Source organism: Plectropomus leopardus, chromosome 10, assembly GCF_008729295.1.
Source record: "Plectropomus leopardus isolate mb chromosome 10, YSFRI_Pleo_2.0, whole genome shotgun sequence".
Classification (NCBI taxonomy): domain Eukaryota; kingdom Metazoa; phylum Chordata; class Actinopteri; order Perciformes; family Serranidae; genus Plectropomus; species Plectropomus leopardus.
This window is the reverse complement of record NC_056472.1, coordinates 28,340,784-28,357,760: the sequence shown is the minus strand read 5'-3', so window position 1 is coordinate 28,357,760 and position 16,977 is coordinate 28,340,784. Positions and strand designations below refer to the sequence as shown.

Genomic DNA, 16,977 nt, shown 5'->3' with positions numbered 1-16,977 from the left:
GTCTGTTTTGTTTTCATTTGGTCTGTTTATTATTTAGAAGATTGCATTTTCTTGTTTTGGGGGTTTAATTTTACTGTGTTTTCTTCTCCTATCTTCCTGTGCTGCCTTTCTTTCATTTGCCCAGTTACGCCTTTCCTGCATCGTTAGTCTCCCCTCACCTGAGCTCCTCCGCCGCTTATCTCCACCGGCACTTCATCCCCTCGTCAGTCTAGTTTGTATTATGCCCTGGTTTTCGGTTCAGCCTTTGTTGGATCCTTGATTTGGTCGTGTGACGTTCAGTTGCTGTTTACTTGAAATATTAAGTGATCTTTTGATCTCCTGTTGCCTGTAGTCCACCTGCTCTGCATCTCATGACAAAAATATCCCCCACTGATTATTAAAGCAGCAAAATAATTATTGTACAGAGTTATTATCTTTAGTAAAATGTAGCCTGTTTCGTGATGAATACCTTTCCTTTCTATGCCAGGAGCTGCGAATGAATCAGGATCAAAGAAAAATGAGGGAGCTCAAGAGGGCCAAATATTAAGTGCAAATGTTGCAACTTTGGTTGCCTTTGACCTGCAAATTTCTGCCAGTAGCTGTCTTAGTGGTGCTGTTGTTTGAGGGGACAAAGAGCCAGAAAGTCCAAAATATAATGAAGCTTTTGAAGGTTATTTGTGGTGTGTCATCAGCACTGGTTTAATTTGACCTCCGCAGTGTGACTGCAGAAGGCTTCACAGCAGAGACATGCTTTGAAGGGAGATATGAGACGGGGCTTAATGGTAGAAATGTGTTTTTGGTATAAAAAGTCACACCTTATGCATTTATTTAACATGTCTGATGACAGAGCTCAAAAATACCCCTTTTTCACCAAAATTTGCACATATATGGAAGTAAAATAGTCTTTAGACTATTTTCCCATAGCTATATATGTATATGTACATACATATACATATATAGCGCTATATATATATATATGGTTTGCCTTTTTCGTGCAGTGAGGAGGGGAAAAAATGAACTGGGGGGAGGGCATACGCTCAGCACACCTGTGTTCTCTTTCTGAACCGCTTTTCCAGATTATCAGGGAAAATCCCTGCATTTATAGGCTGACACAATTGCGTTACCATGGTTGCCAAATCATTTTTGCATAATTACATAGATCTGGGAGATTGCCTCCTTGACAGTGGCCTGTTCCACTTTACGAATGCACCACCAACGAGATACACTCACTCTGAAATCATCTTTTTTTCCTTTTTTTTTTTTTCAGAGAAAAATGGAATCCACTCAAATGAAAAGGGATTCAATCACAATCTCATTGCATTCCAGCTACCATTGTAGTTTTTTTCTTACCTCCAGAAAGAACAGATTGGCGGGGCATGTGCAGATGCGCCTGTCAAAATGTTGTGAGAAATAGGGTGGGGGTGAGGGTCAGGCAGGCTTATAGTTAGAGGTAGAGCAGCCCCTTGAAAGTTGAATCATCAGTCGACTGAGATTGCTTCAAGTTGAGCAGTCGTTTTTTCTTTGCAGTGTACTTCTGGAGACGTTTTGGTCCAAACATTTTGCTACAGAGTGAGTGCTCTTGACTTTCACTCTATTCTTTAAAGCTGCAGACATGCAGGCAGCGGCACAGAGACAGAGAAAGACGGCACCGCAGGGTGAAGAGGTGGCGAATGTACTCAAATTTAATAGGATACAGTCTGTGGCTTTTGTTTGGTATCTGCAGACATTTTGTATTTGTGATCCATTCTTAGCGCCGTTAGCTTGTTTACTATATAACGTAAACCGCTGTCACACTGAACTCCAATCAGACTTTGAAACTTTCTTTGGAAAAAAAAGCGAATCGTTGAATATCTGTATTCATGTATGTATTCGACTGGCATAATTCTGAGTCGGTACAGCCCTAGTTAGGGCAGTCTCAGGACATCTGAACAACCTGAAAACCTCAAAAACAAATTTCTGTGAAATCTTATATCCGTTTGCATGTTGAAAGGTGTTGAGCGGAACAAAAAACAAAGATGAAGCTGACAGTGAGCAGGCAGCTAATGTGCATCATACTGCCGCTCCAGCTGCCAGCATGAATATAATACCAGAGCCGCCCCCACAACTTTGTGCAAAGTGATTACAGGCTAATGAATAGTTTTAACCTCCGCAGCTCATCTCCTCCTCTGCATCTTTCTTCACTGGGAGTGTTAGAGTCCAGTACATTAAACCACACCATATGCACAATAAAAGTCCTTTTATATCGAAAGAAAAATATTTAAAAGACTTTAGACAGTAAACAAAACAATGAATGAATGGATAAAAACAAAAGACCCAACTGGGCTTGGACTAAACTGTTTCACTTTAAGCCTGGAGAAAATTTCAGAAAAAGGTCCTCACTTGGTACAGAATATTTCCCTGCTGTCAACGGCGTATCTCAGCGTTTTTCAGCTCCTGCCACAAGAAAGGCCTCAAAGCTTTAAGCTGACAGCCTTTAAGCTGTATCCAAACTTTGGAGAATCATATTGAGTGACAGTGCAGTTGTTAGTCTGAGTCGGTGTCAGTGTCCTAAGACACTCTTTTGTGTTAAATCAGAACTCCCATGTTCCTCGGCTCTCTGTAAACACTGAAGGGCAGAGGAGACACTTCATCCACAGTGACCTTCATCTATAGGAGCACTCTCAGGATTTGAAATGAATCACTACACAAAGCCCTTCACCTACAGACCGGGAATTGTAATATTGACCCAGCTCCACTTGACAATGCATAGCTATCTGACTCTTAGATCTGGCAGCGATTGTGTGTGTGTGGGAGGAACACTGAGCACATATTGACTTGTTCTGTGTGGGAGCGAAGAGCTATGAGATAAATATTTGTATATCTCAAAAGGCAATTGAAGAAGTTGAGATATAGCGCTCTATTTATATATGAGAAGCCGCGTCATTTCGGTAAAGAGGTGTATTCTCTTCTCCCATTTGCCATTATAATGCAATGTTCACACACTTAGAGCCTAAGTATGGCTCTCACGCCAGTGGACCGAACTTTGGTCTGTGGCTTTTAAAATTGAATTTGGCACGATCGTGTATCAGCGATCATAAAGTGTTCAAATAGGGATTTCTACAGAGGTCAGTTTAAAAGAGCAAGCACTACATGTGTCTTCATGCTTTGTGTCCAGGGAGTCTGCAGATCTGGTATCACCTTCAGACAGACAGGAGTCCAGATGTGTTCACCCCCGTCATCTCGAACTTGGCAGATGGACGACTCCATCGAATCCGAATCCACCGAGTGGGGAAAAACCTCTACGTACAGGTGGGAAGTTGGAAGCCTCCGAAAGGTCATGGAGGGAATTTTTACATTTTTTTGCTTTCCTTTGCATTAGGTTTTGTGCTCCCTGACAGCTTTTTGCATTCCTTTGTCAGGGCTCAACACTAAGGATTGCACAGGGCAAATAAACGGCACGTCGGGCAAGTAAATAATCAAAAACATGTACGTTAGGTTAATGCTCCTGTAGGTGCTCCTGACCAAGGCACCGGCTCACTGCTCTGTGAGTGAGTTGAATATAGAGGACAATTTCACTGTACAATGTACATTTTATTTTAATTTACTTTTTATCTAACCAGGTTGTTCCCATTAAGATTAAGCATCTCTTTTTTTAAGGGAGACCTGGCCAAGACAGTCAGCAGTGAAAATACAAAGTTGCAGACACAGACACAAAGGGAGACAAAATACACATGACAATAAAGAATTCTTCTTCTTCTTCTTTTTCTTCTAAATCCAGCAACCCACTTACCCAAGTCAGGCAAGTGGTAAAAAAAATGTAACCTTTTTTTTTCCATAGCTGAAGATGAAAGTAGCTCAGGAGTGAGCATCTCACTTCATTCTTGTCTCTGTTGAGAGTTGCACATGTGCAGTACAAATTAGTGTTTTATTTGATAACTACTAAATAAAACATTTTGCATAGGTGCAATTAAAATTTTAATTCAGGTGAATAGATTTGTGACCCACTTGCATCAACATCAACACAACATTGAACCCTGCTTGCATAATAATAATAATAATAATAATAAATAAATAATAATCAGAAAATAATTCCTTCAGTGCTTTATTAACTGAGTGTTACAAACTTTAACAAAAAAGTGAGATGAAATGAATAAAGTTCAGCAAAATACATTAACACTTGTGAGTATATAGTATATATACCATATATGTGTGTGTATAAATTTGTTTTATTGCGTGCATATGATGTCCTTTTAACTTTTTGTTCAGCAGATGGAATTTTCTCTGTGTGTAAATACAGTATTTTGCATAAGCAGGGATGACAGTCTCACACTCTCATGTCCGAAGATGACACCACAGTGAGCTCCATTTGTTGATGAGGCTGTTAGATGTGGTTGAAAGCTCAGTAAACAACTAGGACATGGAGCTTGAGTAAATATTATTTTTTCAATCTCAAAGACAGATTATGGCTGCATTTGAATTCTGCTGCTGTGAGCATCTTTGTAAACAATAACATAAAGATATGTTCAATTACCACAGTGTAAAATAATAGAAAGTTATATTCCAGGATTACAACCCAACAAACAAACAAACACTGTGCAACACATATTAATGAATCTAACTCTATGCAATGACACAATTTATCATGTCAGTCAGGAACAACAATTGAATTTTCTCGCTGCTATCCAAACACTTGACAGTAGATAATAAAATTAATTCCCCACTGCAGTGAAATCTATTCATAGCGAGGTCATCAGCGGGCCTTTTATAAATGACAGCACACGTAATCAGAATCCTGCAGTGTTTTATTGCAGATCATCAAGTTAAGTGATGCGACTGAGTCAGCGTGGCGGTGCAGAAGTGAAAGGTCTGAATCACTTCAAAGCTAACTGTAGGCAGATAATGGTTTTGTATGAACCTGTAGGAGAAGACAACGCTCGATCTATAATGTATTGAAATGTGCTGCTGCGGCTGCTGGTGTTACCTCGGTTTAGATTTCTTGTAATTGCCTTGTTATTTGATTTCTCTCCACTCAACCAGATCGACCAGGACATCCACAGAAAGTACACACTGTCATCTGATGCAGAGCTGATCTTAATCAGATCCCTGACATTGGGCAAAGTCACCAGTAAGTCCTCCCACCATGTTAGGGAAAATTGCTGAAAAACTCCCACATCAGCTCTGATTTTATTACTCGGAAATTACTGTAGAAAAATGTTTAAATCTTGCCTTCAGCAAGACATATTTTCACCTATTGACTGTATCTCTGCAGGGAGGGAGACCCTCAATGAGGAAGTGATGCAAGCAGCTCTTAAAGGCTTCATCGGCTGCCTTTCCTCGGTCCAGTTCAATCACGTTGCACCGCTGAAGGCCGCGCTGACGAATCGAGGAAGCTCACTGGTCACCATCCGCGGTCCACTGGTCCAGTCAAATTGTGGAGCACTGGCGGAGTCCACCTCGCACACACTGCAGGGTAAAACACTCACAAAGTCTGCTGTTTCACTCGCCCACGCACACCGCCATGAAATAGTCATTTTTATTTCCAGGTTACATGCTGAGTACCAAATGCACTGGCAGCTGTTTGATGCGCAAACATGTGAATGTTTTATACATATATATTTGGGGAAAAAGCAATTAGCAACTTTGCAAGAAATGATAGGAAAATTGCAAAAAAAAGGAAGAAGTAAAAGGTTACAAGAACTACTAGCAAATTAGCTGTTGGGAGATAATTAGATATGATCAAAAACAAGGAAAAAATGTCTATAAAAATATATTTATAATTAAAAGACATATAAAATTATGTCAGAAAAGAACATTTTGTGTTATTTTTTGTTAAATTGCTCATTGCCTTCTTTCCGTGTTTTTGAAAACAATCAAGCCAATATGCTTAGGTTTCAAAGGGTTAATCTGATCAGTTTAGTGTTTGTTTAAATTCCCCAAATTAAAAAAACAATTAAAAAAAAAGAAAGCCTGCAAACTCAAGGGTAAAAGGCAACTATTCTCAAAATGTCTCCCTGCGCCACTAATAAATCAGTTGGTAACAAAGACTGTTGATAATTAATTAATCTGTCCAGTTATTTATTCAGAAACATTTCTGGCTTCAGCCTCTTAATTGTGGGGATTTGCTGCTTTTCTTTGTGTCATTGTGCATCACATATCTGAATGATTGACTAACAAAACAAGTTTTTGAAGGGAAATTATGGAGGGCGATTTTCACTCTAACTGACATTCCATACACTCAAGGAATAATTAAAAAATAACTGACACATTAATCAACCATAAAATAAGAGAGTTGCAGCCTTAATTAGTTTCTCTTTTGGCCTGTACCAAGAAGTCTTTGCTGTTTCTCAGCTGAGGAGAACGATGTTTAGTTTTACATGTCGTGCTGTCACGAGCACGAGCCTGTCGTCCCTGAGTAGATGCACACTTCCGATGATACGGTGCTATATTGTTCCAGCAGTTCCCACCATTAACAGTAGTTGCCATAAAATTTCATCCTGATGTCCATGCCATCAAAGTAGAAGTGGAAGACGATATTTTATGAATCTAAAAAGCATCTCCAAAACCGTCCCCGATTTTTTGCTCTTTCTCAGCCTGCTTAGTCTGTCCACATTATTGATCAGCTCCCGCTACAGCAAGTCTCTCCCTAAGTTTAGCTTGAGCAAAGAGGAGAAACTGATGAAATTTGAACATTTTAAATGTTTTTATATCATATATTTTATGACAGGAACCTTTAGCATGTGCCGTTCAAAATTTAAATAAAAGGTTCAGGTAGGCTGGAAGTTATGGTAAAACTGTTACTGTTACCCACCTTTGGTCAAGTCAAGTAAAATCAATTTTATTTATAAAACTCATTATCACAAATCACAATTTGCCTCAGAAGGCTTTACAGCATACGACATCCCTCTGTCCTTCGACCCTCACATTGACTAAGAACCCCCACCACCACCACCACCTCAAGGTCAACAGCACCATCACCTTCCTGCGCCCATGCTTACCATGGATGCATAAAGAAAAGTGGATAAACAAATGGGTGTAAAATTACCAAGATGGCACCACTGGACCCATAGAGCGAGCACGGCTTCGACTTCACAGGTCAAGCAGCTAACTTCGTGTTTATCCCTCTAATAACATGAATGGGATTAAATTCATGTAATTGTGTTCTAGACTTTGTAAATTTTATTGGACAAAATGGATCTGGGGTTGTGACACTCAAAAAATATATCCACGAATTTGCCGACATCTTGTTCACAATGTTAGTTTGTGCTGAAAACATTATTATGTGATGGACCCAGAGGTTGTAGTTACATGGTTTGGCCATAATGTCAAATTGGCTTCAAAGTCTGGTACACGTTCTGCCGATGCCTTCAGCACATAGGTGTTTTTTTTTTTTTTTACATAAAACAAGGTTGAGGTGTTTTGGACAGGAGTCACAGTGTTCGTCTGTGTCAGAATCTTGTAGAAATGATCCGATTTATTTAGAAAAGGTCGACTCTCCTGAGCAGCTTGGCTTTAGGCAACATGATGCACTGTTATAGTCTATCCTGCTTAAAAGTGATTAGTTTTGCGCTACCAGCAAACCCGAGTGAAGCCTCAAAAATAGCTGCTGACCCACTAACATCTTCGTGCCGCGGGCCTCAGGCTTCCTGAAGATGAACAAATCAACTCAGAGCAGAACTATCAGTCTTAATTGGCTTCCTGTTGAACTGCTACAGTTTGTAGCTTGCAACTGGTGAATTTAATCACGGTCTGTCGAAACCAGACACATTCCAGCTGTGTGTTTCACTCGTCTCTGACAGAACAGATGCATTTCAATTTTTACAAAAGAAGCTGTCTACACTAGCACACAAATGTCTTTTCACTCTCAAATATATGTTTTTTTTCCCCAATTATTTTTATGCATATTTGTTTTGAGTGAACGACGGCTCTGTGATGGAGCACACAATTACGGAGCGAGCTTTTGAATAAGGTTCAGCAGCTAATGTTTTAACATAAAGTATGGAGTCTTTATCGCAGCTTACAGAGGTGTTGATGCTGATGGTATGGAAACGTTCTGGGCTAACACCATATAGCCACAACATATATATAGATACATACGATAGATGAATACATGTCAGATGTTCTAATCGTCCCGTCTGCTGAGGCACCAGATTGAGCTCAGAGTTGGCCAATTTTACAGAGATTCTCTCGTTCGCAGCATAATGAAAATGTTGTCATCATCTTGGCAGTTACATGAAACAGCTCATCTTGTGGAGCTATAACATGCAATGAAACCAACAGTCACCTTTTCAGGGCTCGTTCACTCATCATACTCAGTTCAGTGTGACACTTGTTACTTTCAGAAGCAAATGTAGCTCAAATGCAACACTTCTGCGCACGTAATGAGTCGTAAAACCCAGAAATGAGTTAGCATTTCAGCAAAAAAGTGTGTTGAGTAAATAAATAAATTAATTAATAGGTTTTTTAGAATGGGTTTTTGGTTAGAAGCCTAAAATAAAGTCTGTGATTAACACAGGCTCCGGACATTTTTAGTTTTAGATTTAAAATACATCGGAAATAGCCTCTTGTGAGCTTTAAAGCTTTGAGGTGTCTTAAAAAAGATGGATGGGGCTAAATGAGACTACAGAACATCATCATGCCGCGCCAAACATTTTACAGCCTTGTTGTGGTGGTCATGTGACCGTTGTTTAGTTCGTTTATAACCTAACATTAGCTGTTTTACTTTTGGCAATCACTTTTAGGCTTCAAAATCCTAAAAGTAGTGTTCATTTGCGAAGATTATCTTTCTGGAAAAAAAAAACATGTAAGCATCATAAACATTTGTTTACCACAGAGCTTATTTTCTGCAGTGATCCAAAATCTAAGGGAAAAATCTCATAGGCTTTTCGACGAGGGAACCAGGGCGAAGCATTTTCACATGAAGTTCCAAATCCAATATAAAAACGGTCATGTTAGAATTCATGTGTTTTTGTTAAACATCTATCGGCGCTTGAGTAAAGGAGCAAGTGTAGCAAATTCGTCTCCATTATTCAATCAGGGGGAGCAAAGTTGTGGTTTTTGCAACCCCACCTTTTCCCTTTAAAAAATAAAGTTATTATACAGTCCCTGTAATTAGGTGATCATATTTAAGCAGCCTATATAAATGATAACTTTAGTATTTTCAGTGGACAAAAACAAATTAATATAATCAAAATACACACTTTTGGACCATCCTTTGAGTTAGTTCAGTCCAACATATTGCTGATCACACAGGTGATTGATCGATCGGTCGGGCCAGACGTTCAGCACAGTGAGAGGCATACAAACAGAACTGAGCTTTTCCTCACAGCACCAAAGTGTTTGAATTAACAATCAATAAGTCAAATGTTCAGCAGTGAAAATTGACTTATTAAGATGTCAACAGACTACTTAAAGTTTCAGTTTAACTCTTTGACTTCTTGATTCTTTGTATATATGAGGACGTGTTGCTCCGTGTCTCTTCTCTCATCCGGCTGCTCTGCGCTGTGCTTTCATTTTAATCAGGAGCAGATTTAGTGAAATGGGGTTCCTTTATGGCGTGCAACCTCCTACCATTTTAGGTAACATAACAAGTTAAATTTCAAATATTAAATAGGCTTTTTTGTTCTATTCATTTCCTGTCCTGATCCACACAGTTAAATTGTTCTTGACACATTTTGGTTGTCATAACACCCTCAATTTAACTAATCTAGACTGGTGCCGGCGGAGTAGAAATGCAGGAGATTTGTTTTAAAATGATTTGGTTTTTCCACGTCATACGCCACTTCACAGGCGCAGATCACTCATCCGATGAAACTACACAAGGCTGCTGTAGCTGTCGCTGCCCCAGTCACCAACCAGTAGAGCCTGACTGCCAGACGCTTTCTGACTGGGACAGCTTGTTGTTTTTGCCTTGACAGACTTGTGAGAGATACTGGAGTGTAGCCCTGAACATCCTGAAGTTTTAGAGGAATTGTTACTCCTTGAAACCTTCCTGATTCCTCTCTCGACCGCACCTCTCTGTCTCCATAGAACCACCAGCAGTAGCTGATTATATCATCTTCTCACCCTCATCCCATTGTTCTAACTGGGGTAGTGTTATTGTATATCAGGGTATGAAGAAATCCCGTCTGTAGGTCATTGTTGGAATGATTCTGTTTAAATCTATCGAAAATATGAACAATAATAACAAGAGCAGTCTTTCTTTTTGCAGTAGAAAACTAAGGCTTCTGTCTTCCCCGTCATCACGTTATTACCTTACCTTAACTTACCTTACCTTAACTTACCTTAACTTACCTTAACTTACCTTACCTTACGATCAGTGCAAAAGTGGAATTTCACCATAATTAGGCCGGTATTTCCCCATAATGGCAGCAGGAGATCGCTGTTTGCATGATCCTTTACATATCGATCTGACATAAAAAACACAATAGCTAGTATATATCCATCTAAAATAAAATCCATGATGGATAGAACATTCAGACTTAAGGCCTTCCCATTGTTGCATACACTCATATTGACATCATTGCGCTGTGTTACCTGCAGCAATGCACTGTGACACCAGAGGAATGAGTAATGAATCCGTCACGGCTTTACACTCTGCTCATAAAAATAAGCACATCATTTCAAAACTAAATAATGTACATAGTTCACATAACATTGTTCAGAAATATTTTCTTTATATTTCCACATTGAAAAATCTTTTGGATCAATACATTTTGTTTTCTATTTTGTAAAATCTGATTTTAAAAAAACATCAGATTTTTGTATTATTTCGTCAATGACACGATTTCAATGCTTTTTATCAATTGTCATGGTTTGCTGTCTTACATAACTGTCAGGTTGTACAGATTTTGAGGATATGAAACATTTGAAGATACTCCACGAAATGACATCGCAGTAAGCTAAAATACCAATGTAAACACTGACAGACCATTTCTATTGCAGAGTTCAAAGGGTTGAATAAGAGTTTGAATGGAGGACTTTGACCTAAAAGAATATTTTTACTCTGTGATGTTGCTGCTTTTACTTAGATAAAAGATGTGTATTTCCTCCTCACTGGCATCGGCTAAAACTTCATTATGAACACCGTCCTCCTGACCACGGTTTAATGCAGGTCAGACTCGTCTTCCAGTGTCTCTTTTAGTTATGGAAACTTAAGTCGATTATTATGAGATGAAATAGTGTAGATGAAATTTAAAAGTCATTTGACCAACCAGAGAGATATATAGAGAACACAAACAATATATTTGGGCTCATACAGGGAGAAGGAGACAAGTGAAACTACATTTAATTTGGTTATCGTATTAAATAATTCAGTGTTATTCTGAAGCTCAGCAGTGAAGTGTAAGAAACAACACTTCGCAGGTAAGGGTGACAGATATCAAAGATCTTGACATCCTACATTAAAGTCATGTTAATTTTTCTATGTTTGCTTTTTCAGACCAAACTGTAACGGCAAATAAAGACAAAGAGCAGCGTGGAAACGGCACCCAGAAGGATTTGGCTGTAATAGCAGGTCTGTTTTTTTCTGTCTTTTCTGCTGGTTTATTTTTCTTTGCTTAATTGAAAATGAGTCCCAGCTGTTTGTTATTTGTCATTCTCTCCATTCGCCTCCGTCTTAATTCTTTTTTTTTCCTGGTCTCTTGATAACTCAGTCTTAGCTGAAGCTCATTTTCATTACTGCCACTCACGCAGTTTTGTCTGAAATTAAATTAAAGTCGATGATGATGATGGATTTCTATGTGCTTCCTTACAGGGAATACTTTTGCTTTGCATTTTAAGTCTATTTACCTATTGTTGTTGATGATAGAAATGCCCCAAGCTGATCTGTTAGATCATTATAAGACCAATTAAATAATTTTAAGGAGTGGCTAAGCATTTTGGGGAAAGAACTTTAGATCTAATCCCAAATACAGTAGGATATAGGAGACGGGATAATAGCTTTCTGGGGAAGTTTGAAGTGGAAAAGAGGAGCTTCAGGCTAACAGAAGAAGTGATGTCTGTGCCAGATTTAGTTTGGACTTAAGCATGAGTCCAGAAGAGGCTTACCACTGCACGCAACCAAATAAATAGCTTGAATGTTAGCTTGTCAAAGGAATACTTCACCCACAGAGTGATCGTTTGTATATCAGTGGACCCATCGTTAAGCCCCAGCCCTTTTATGATGGTCCATTAAGCTGTCAAAGCGAGTGTGGAGCCCACACCGCCAAACTGCAATCCCTAAAGAAGTATTATCAAATTTCAGTCAGGAACACTTTACTCAAAGAAACTTTATATTCATTTGCAGTATGACATTTGGAGATTTCACTCTGTTCTGGGATCGCTCTGCCCTTCCCTTCCTGGGCAGTAAACCTTAGGTGGAGAGATCACACCTCACTGCCCTTCCACGCACCAACGTGGAAAGCCTAAGGTTGAGAGAGCACAATTATCTGCCCTCAACTTGCCAACGTAGAAAGCTGAAGGTGGAGAGAGCAAACAGAGAGCAGGGACAACACTTGTATCAGTCTTGCGCGTGGAAGAGTAGGGTGCCTGGGCAAGCATGTGTGTTTGAACTCTGATTAGTGCAATGAACAAGCTGTTTATGTCTACAAAAGTAATGTTTTAGCAAATATGCATGTGTGTGGAAAGTACTGGGCATACAACTGGATTAGTGAGACGTGGTTTAAGCTGTACGAGTTGTTTTGATATAGTTTGCTTTTGTTAAACATGAAACCTATGGCAAATGTTCACCTTTTTTTGATTCTTTGTCCACCGTGGAGGCATGTGAGAAAAAGAAAGTTTTGTTCACTAACTCAAGGCAACACATTGTGAGTAATTTATATACAAATGATAATATTGTGGGTGAAGAAGAGATGGTGTCTGCTGTTTTAAAAAGCATCAGTGAAATGACAATGAAAGTGATTAGACATAGTATAGGGTTTTTACAAATTTAACACTATGTTTTAGAAACATGCTGATTCTCTCTGAGACTTAGATGAGGTGATTGACAACACTGGAGCCAGGAGATAGTTTAGCATAAAGACTGGAGGCAGGAAAAACAACAAGCCTTGCTATGCCCAAAGGTAACATCCCACCTTGCAGCACTGAGCTCTAAAGCTTAATAACTTACAAGTTCCATCTTGTTTGTTTAATTCCAAAAACTGAAGTGTATGGGGGGTTATGTGTTGCCTGGCAACTAGCGGAGACTCCAGGAGGTTAATAATCCCAGTTATTGATACTGTAGAGACTTAAGACTGGTATCAATCCTCTAATCTAACTCTTCAAAAGAAAGGGAGCAAGCGTGTTTTCCAAAATGTCAAACTTCTCCTTTAGGATTGAGGATTAGATGAAGGCATTTTTTTAATTCATAAAATTCAGCTCCGTGAAGCCTGACGAATGCCTGGACCTTTTATTATAGAAACATGAACTTCAGTTTAAAACTGCAGAATCATATGGAACCTAATCAGCTTCATTGTGTTATCTTCAAAGTCTGTGTTGTGCATTATTCTGTGCACCATATTTTGAAATGCTAAATTATGTAGTTTAGCATGAAAACTGTAAACAGCTTTATCAAATGAGGGAATGCATAAATACATAAATACTTGATGGTCCTTTCTTGTTTAGATTATACAGAAAGCAATTAGATATTTGAAACTTACACAGAATTAATTCTTTCGAGTGTTGTTTGAAAAATGATTCCTTTCTCCTTTTTTTTTACTGTAATTATACAAATATAATGATTTTCCTGCAGTAAATCCTACATCTTACCACTTATAGGAGCTCCAGGCAAAATTCAGAGCTTATGTCCTCAAGAGTTCTCAACATGGAGGTGGCTGAGCAGCACACAGTGCTGTGACGATGACATCCCAGTATCAGCAGTCACTGCTGTATGAGCACAGTGAAAATCTGTGGCGATGAGCTACCCGAGGGGTACAAACATGAACTAACACGTAAGATAGATAGACAGACAGACACCTTTATTTGTCCATGTGGGGAAATTGGTTTGGAAAATACCATAAAGGATTTTAGCACACAATCACAAATAAACATACACATACCAGTATCATGAAAGTTGCACGTGACCAGACCTGCTTACCAAAACAAACCACAGAGAAGCTCGGATTACGCACATCGGGAGTGTGACTTTATTCTCTGCTCAGGTCGCCGTTACTCCACTATATCTTTTTTTTTTTTTTTTTTTTGCAAATTGTGATTTTCAGCTACGTCAATGCTCTGAATGTTGCATACAGCTCATATAAAACCTTGTTCTTGTTTTAAACTAAACTTTAGATACTTAATTACTCTTAGAATAGCTGCAATCATCTTAAAGAGAATTACTCTAATGCAAGTAAACACAAAACAATCAAGGACTCAATTTGCAATTACATTAGAAGCATGAAAATAAAAACAATTTAAATACACTAACAAAAGCTTCTTCAGTGATGAAATGACTTTTACTTTGACACTGTGCTAATATAAAGTCGCTGAAAATTGAGTGTGTGATGTAGGATGTTTTACTTTGTGTTCAAGGACAGCGTTTTGTGTTTAAAGGTAAGAATTTATGCACAGTTAAACTTTGGGTCGGGATCAGAAGAAACTTAATGGGGACAGTCCTGGTGGGCTGCATTGTCCCCTGGCATCTACTAATGTGTCTCCCCCGCTGTGTTCTCAGGTGTGGTCACAGCGGTGGTCTTCATCGCTGTGTGCGCTCTGGCTGTGATAAGCCGCCTCCTCTACCAGCAGCGGCGGGCCCAGAGGAGCAGCAGCATCAAAGAGGAGAACAGACACAGCATGTACACGGACTACAGGACAGAGCTGCACCTCCACAACTCAGTCAGGGACAACATGAAGGAGTACTACATCTGACTACAGTGTGCACTCTGTGGACCCAAGCCACAAACTTACCTCTTCTCTTATAAAGGACTAACAGGTGGACGCGCTGCTGCAGGATTTCTTACAACAAAACATCTCCGTGCCCTGGAAGTCCTCCAGGAACACTGCAAAACGCCTGTAGCCTGTAGTCCACTCTCCTAATGCTCCAGTACAAGCAAGTGGGCTGAATCTTTACAGCTGTTAGTGTATTTGATGTTGGTGAAACTGTCAGAATCAAGCTGCTGTGGTTTCTGTCATTGCAAAAATGTGTAAAGCAAAAAGATGAATGTTCTGCAGAGGTGGACAAATGGGACGCCACAAGTGCAACGAGCGAAAGCTGCTGTCCATCCTGAATGCGCACAACTCAAAACATTTTGTTGGAAACCCTCAAATGCTGAAAACTTCCACACTACAGTGGGACTCACTAAATTGTACTTACGAGTCAGGAAATGTAGGCCAGGCCTGTAAGATATGCGTGCATTCGCTGCTGTCTTTGTTTTTCCAGTGGTGGTGAATGTTGTAGAAGAAGAAATGGGGACAATACTGCCTATACTGTATGAGTGCCTAATTTGCATACAAGTTTTTATTTGAACATTTTAGAAGTTATTCATGTGATTTGCACAAAAGCAATCGCATTTACATAGAGAGAAGCTTATTGTCATTCAGTTCTGCAACCCACTCCACATAGAATAAAAGGAAATCTGAATTTCCCAGTCATGCGAAACATCTGCCAGTTGACCATCAGTAATGACTCTCAGTAATGTTCCTCTCACTCAGTTCTTTCACTGCACTGTTTGAAGTAGGATGGAAATTGACTAAACTAAATCCTGTAATCTTTTGTTAACAGGATATGTTAGAGGTTCGTAACTCTTCAGCTCTTTCAAGTCTTGTCCCTAAGAAAGCATTGTACACCATTCAGACCACATTTATTTAGTTGGAGGGATTTTTTTTTAACAGGAATTCATGTATTTAATTCAATTTTGCAAATCATGCTTGTGTGTTATTTTTCATGCACATAAAAATCACTGAATAATGTATCATGAAAGTAGCAGATATAGGAAATTAAAGGGCGGGTCCAGCTGTGTTATTTAACAAGTTTTTCAAATAGAAATATCCACTCAGCTGTTAGACAAAAGCAGCAACCTAAGTACCAATTTTTTGAGGTACTTAAAGTCATTTTAATAATTTTACATCTTTACATGCCATCAGACATAGTTTTCCAATGGGGAACTGAAGCCTTTGAATTACTCTCCTCAAAGTCACCAGACTACTTTACAGTAATTTTACCTCACAGAACACCAGAGTTGCTGATCCACCTCTGCCTCGATTGTTTAGTTTATTTGTGTTATTGTGTGAATTTTGCATCCGAATAAACATGGCGTCCGCAGCAGGACAGTACTTAGCTTCCATGTCGGTTAGGGGGGTCAGAGGAAATAAGGCTAATATGGAAGATTAGTAACACAATTTGGCTCAGTCATGAAAAAGCACATTAGGCGGATGGAGGGTTTATATGTAGCAGTGTCATAATGTAGAAACCTACGTTAAGTCACATGGGAAAACTTTTTAAGAAGGGCTTGTGAAATAGCATTTCGGCACAGTCGGCCAACAGTCGATGTCAGGCCATTGGTGAGCATGCGATGCCCTAGTTTTTGTGGCGTGTTCTGTGCCATGGTAACTTGTTAGCGCCTTTCGGGCCGATTCAACAGGTTAAATTGTGTCGCAGCCTGTCTGCAAATAATGGACAGTTCAGCTCAATACACGAGAAGAGAAAGTAAGGAAAGCACGGAAAGACTATCATCAAGAGGGCTTGAGACCGAAACAAACTCAAACTCAAACAAGCTCCTTTGCAGAAATTGTTCGTAATTGTTTTTTCATTATTCGCTGACCCACGGTAATTTGTTCTTTTACCTTTTTTACCTTTTGAATGACAAATACAGACGACTGCCGCCTGCTGGTATGGAGATTATTTCCTCTCATGCAGGTGCAGAATGTACCTAATAGCTGGCTGTTTGCTGTGGTCTCTGCGGTGTGTTAATGTGCAACTTTTTGCCGGAGACACAGGCAACAAGAGGCGACACAACAGTTGGCTTTCATCGCCATTTGTTCTTTGATGTTGATTTTGTGTGTTTGGCTTTAAAACATACATACTTCCAACAAAATCTAAATGTCCAG

The 16,977-nt window shown here is 39.3% G+C and overlaps 1 protein-coding gene across 1 annotated transcript in view; it reads left to right on the top strand.

The window, feature by feature from the left end:
- cntnap5a (contactin associated protein family member 5a) overlaps positions 1-16,692 on the top strand; it is a 130,532-nt gene extending 113,840 nt beyond the window's left edge. The window contains exons 20-24 of the mRNA XM_042494432.1: positions 3,134-3,267; positions 4,996-5,083; positions 5,228-5,428; positions 11,396-11,470; positions 14,606-16,692. Coding sequence (XP_042350366.1) covers positions 3,134-3,267; positions 4,996-5,083; positions 5,228-5,428; positions 11,396-11,470; positions 14,606-14,799 — 692 coding nt within the window. The 3' untranslated portion in view covers positions 14,800-16,692. The remainder of the gene's footprint in view (positions 1-3,133; positions 3,268-4,995; positions 5,084-5,227; positions 5,429-11,395; positions 11,471-14,605) is intronic.
- Positions 16,693-16,977: the final 285 nt, after the last annotated feature.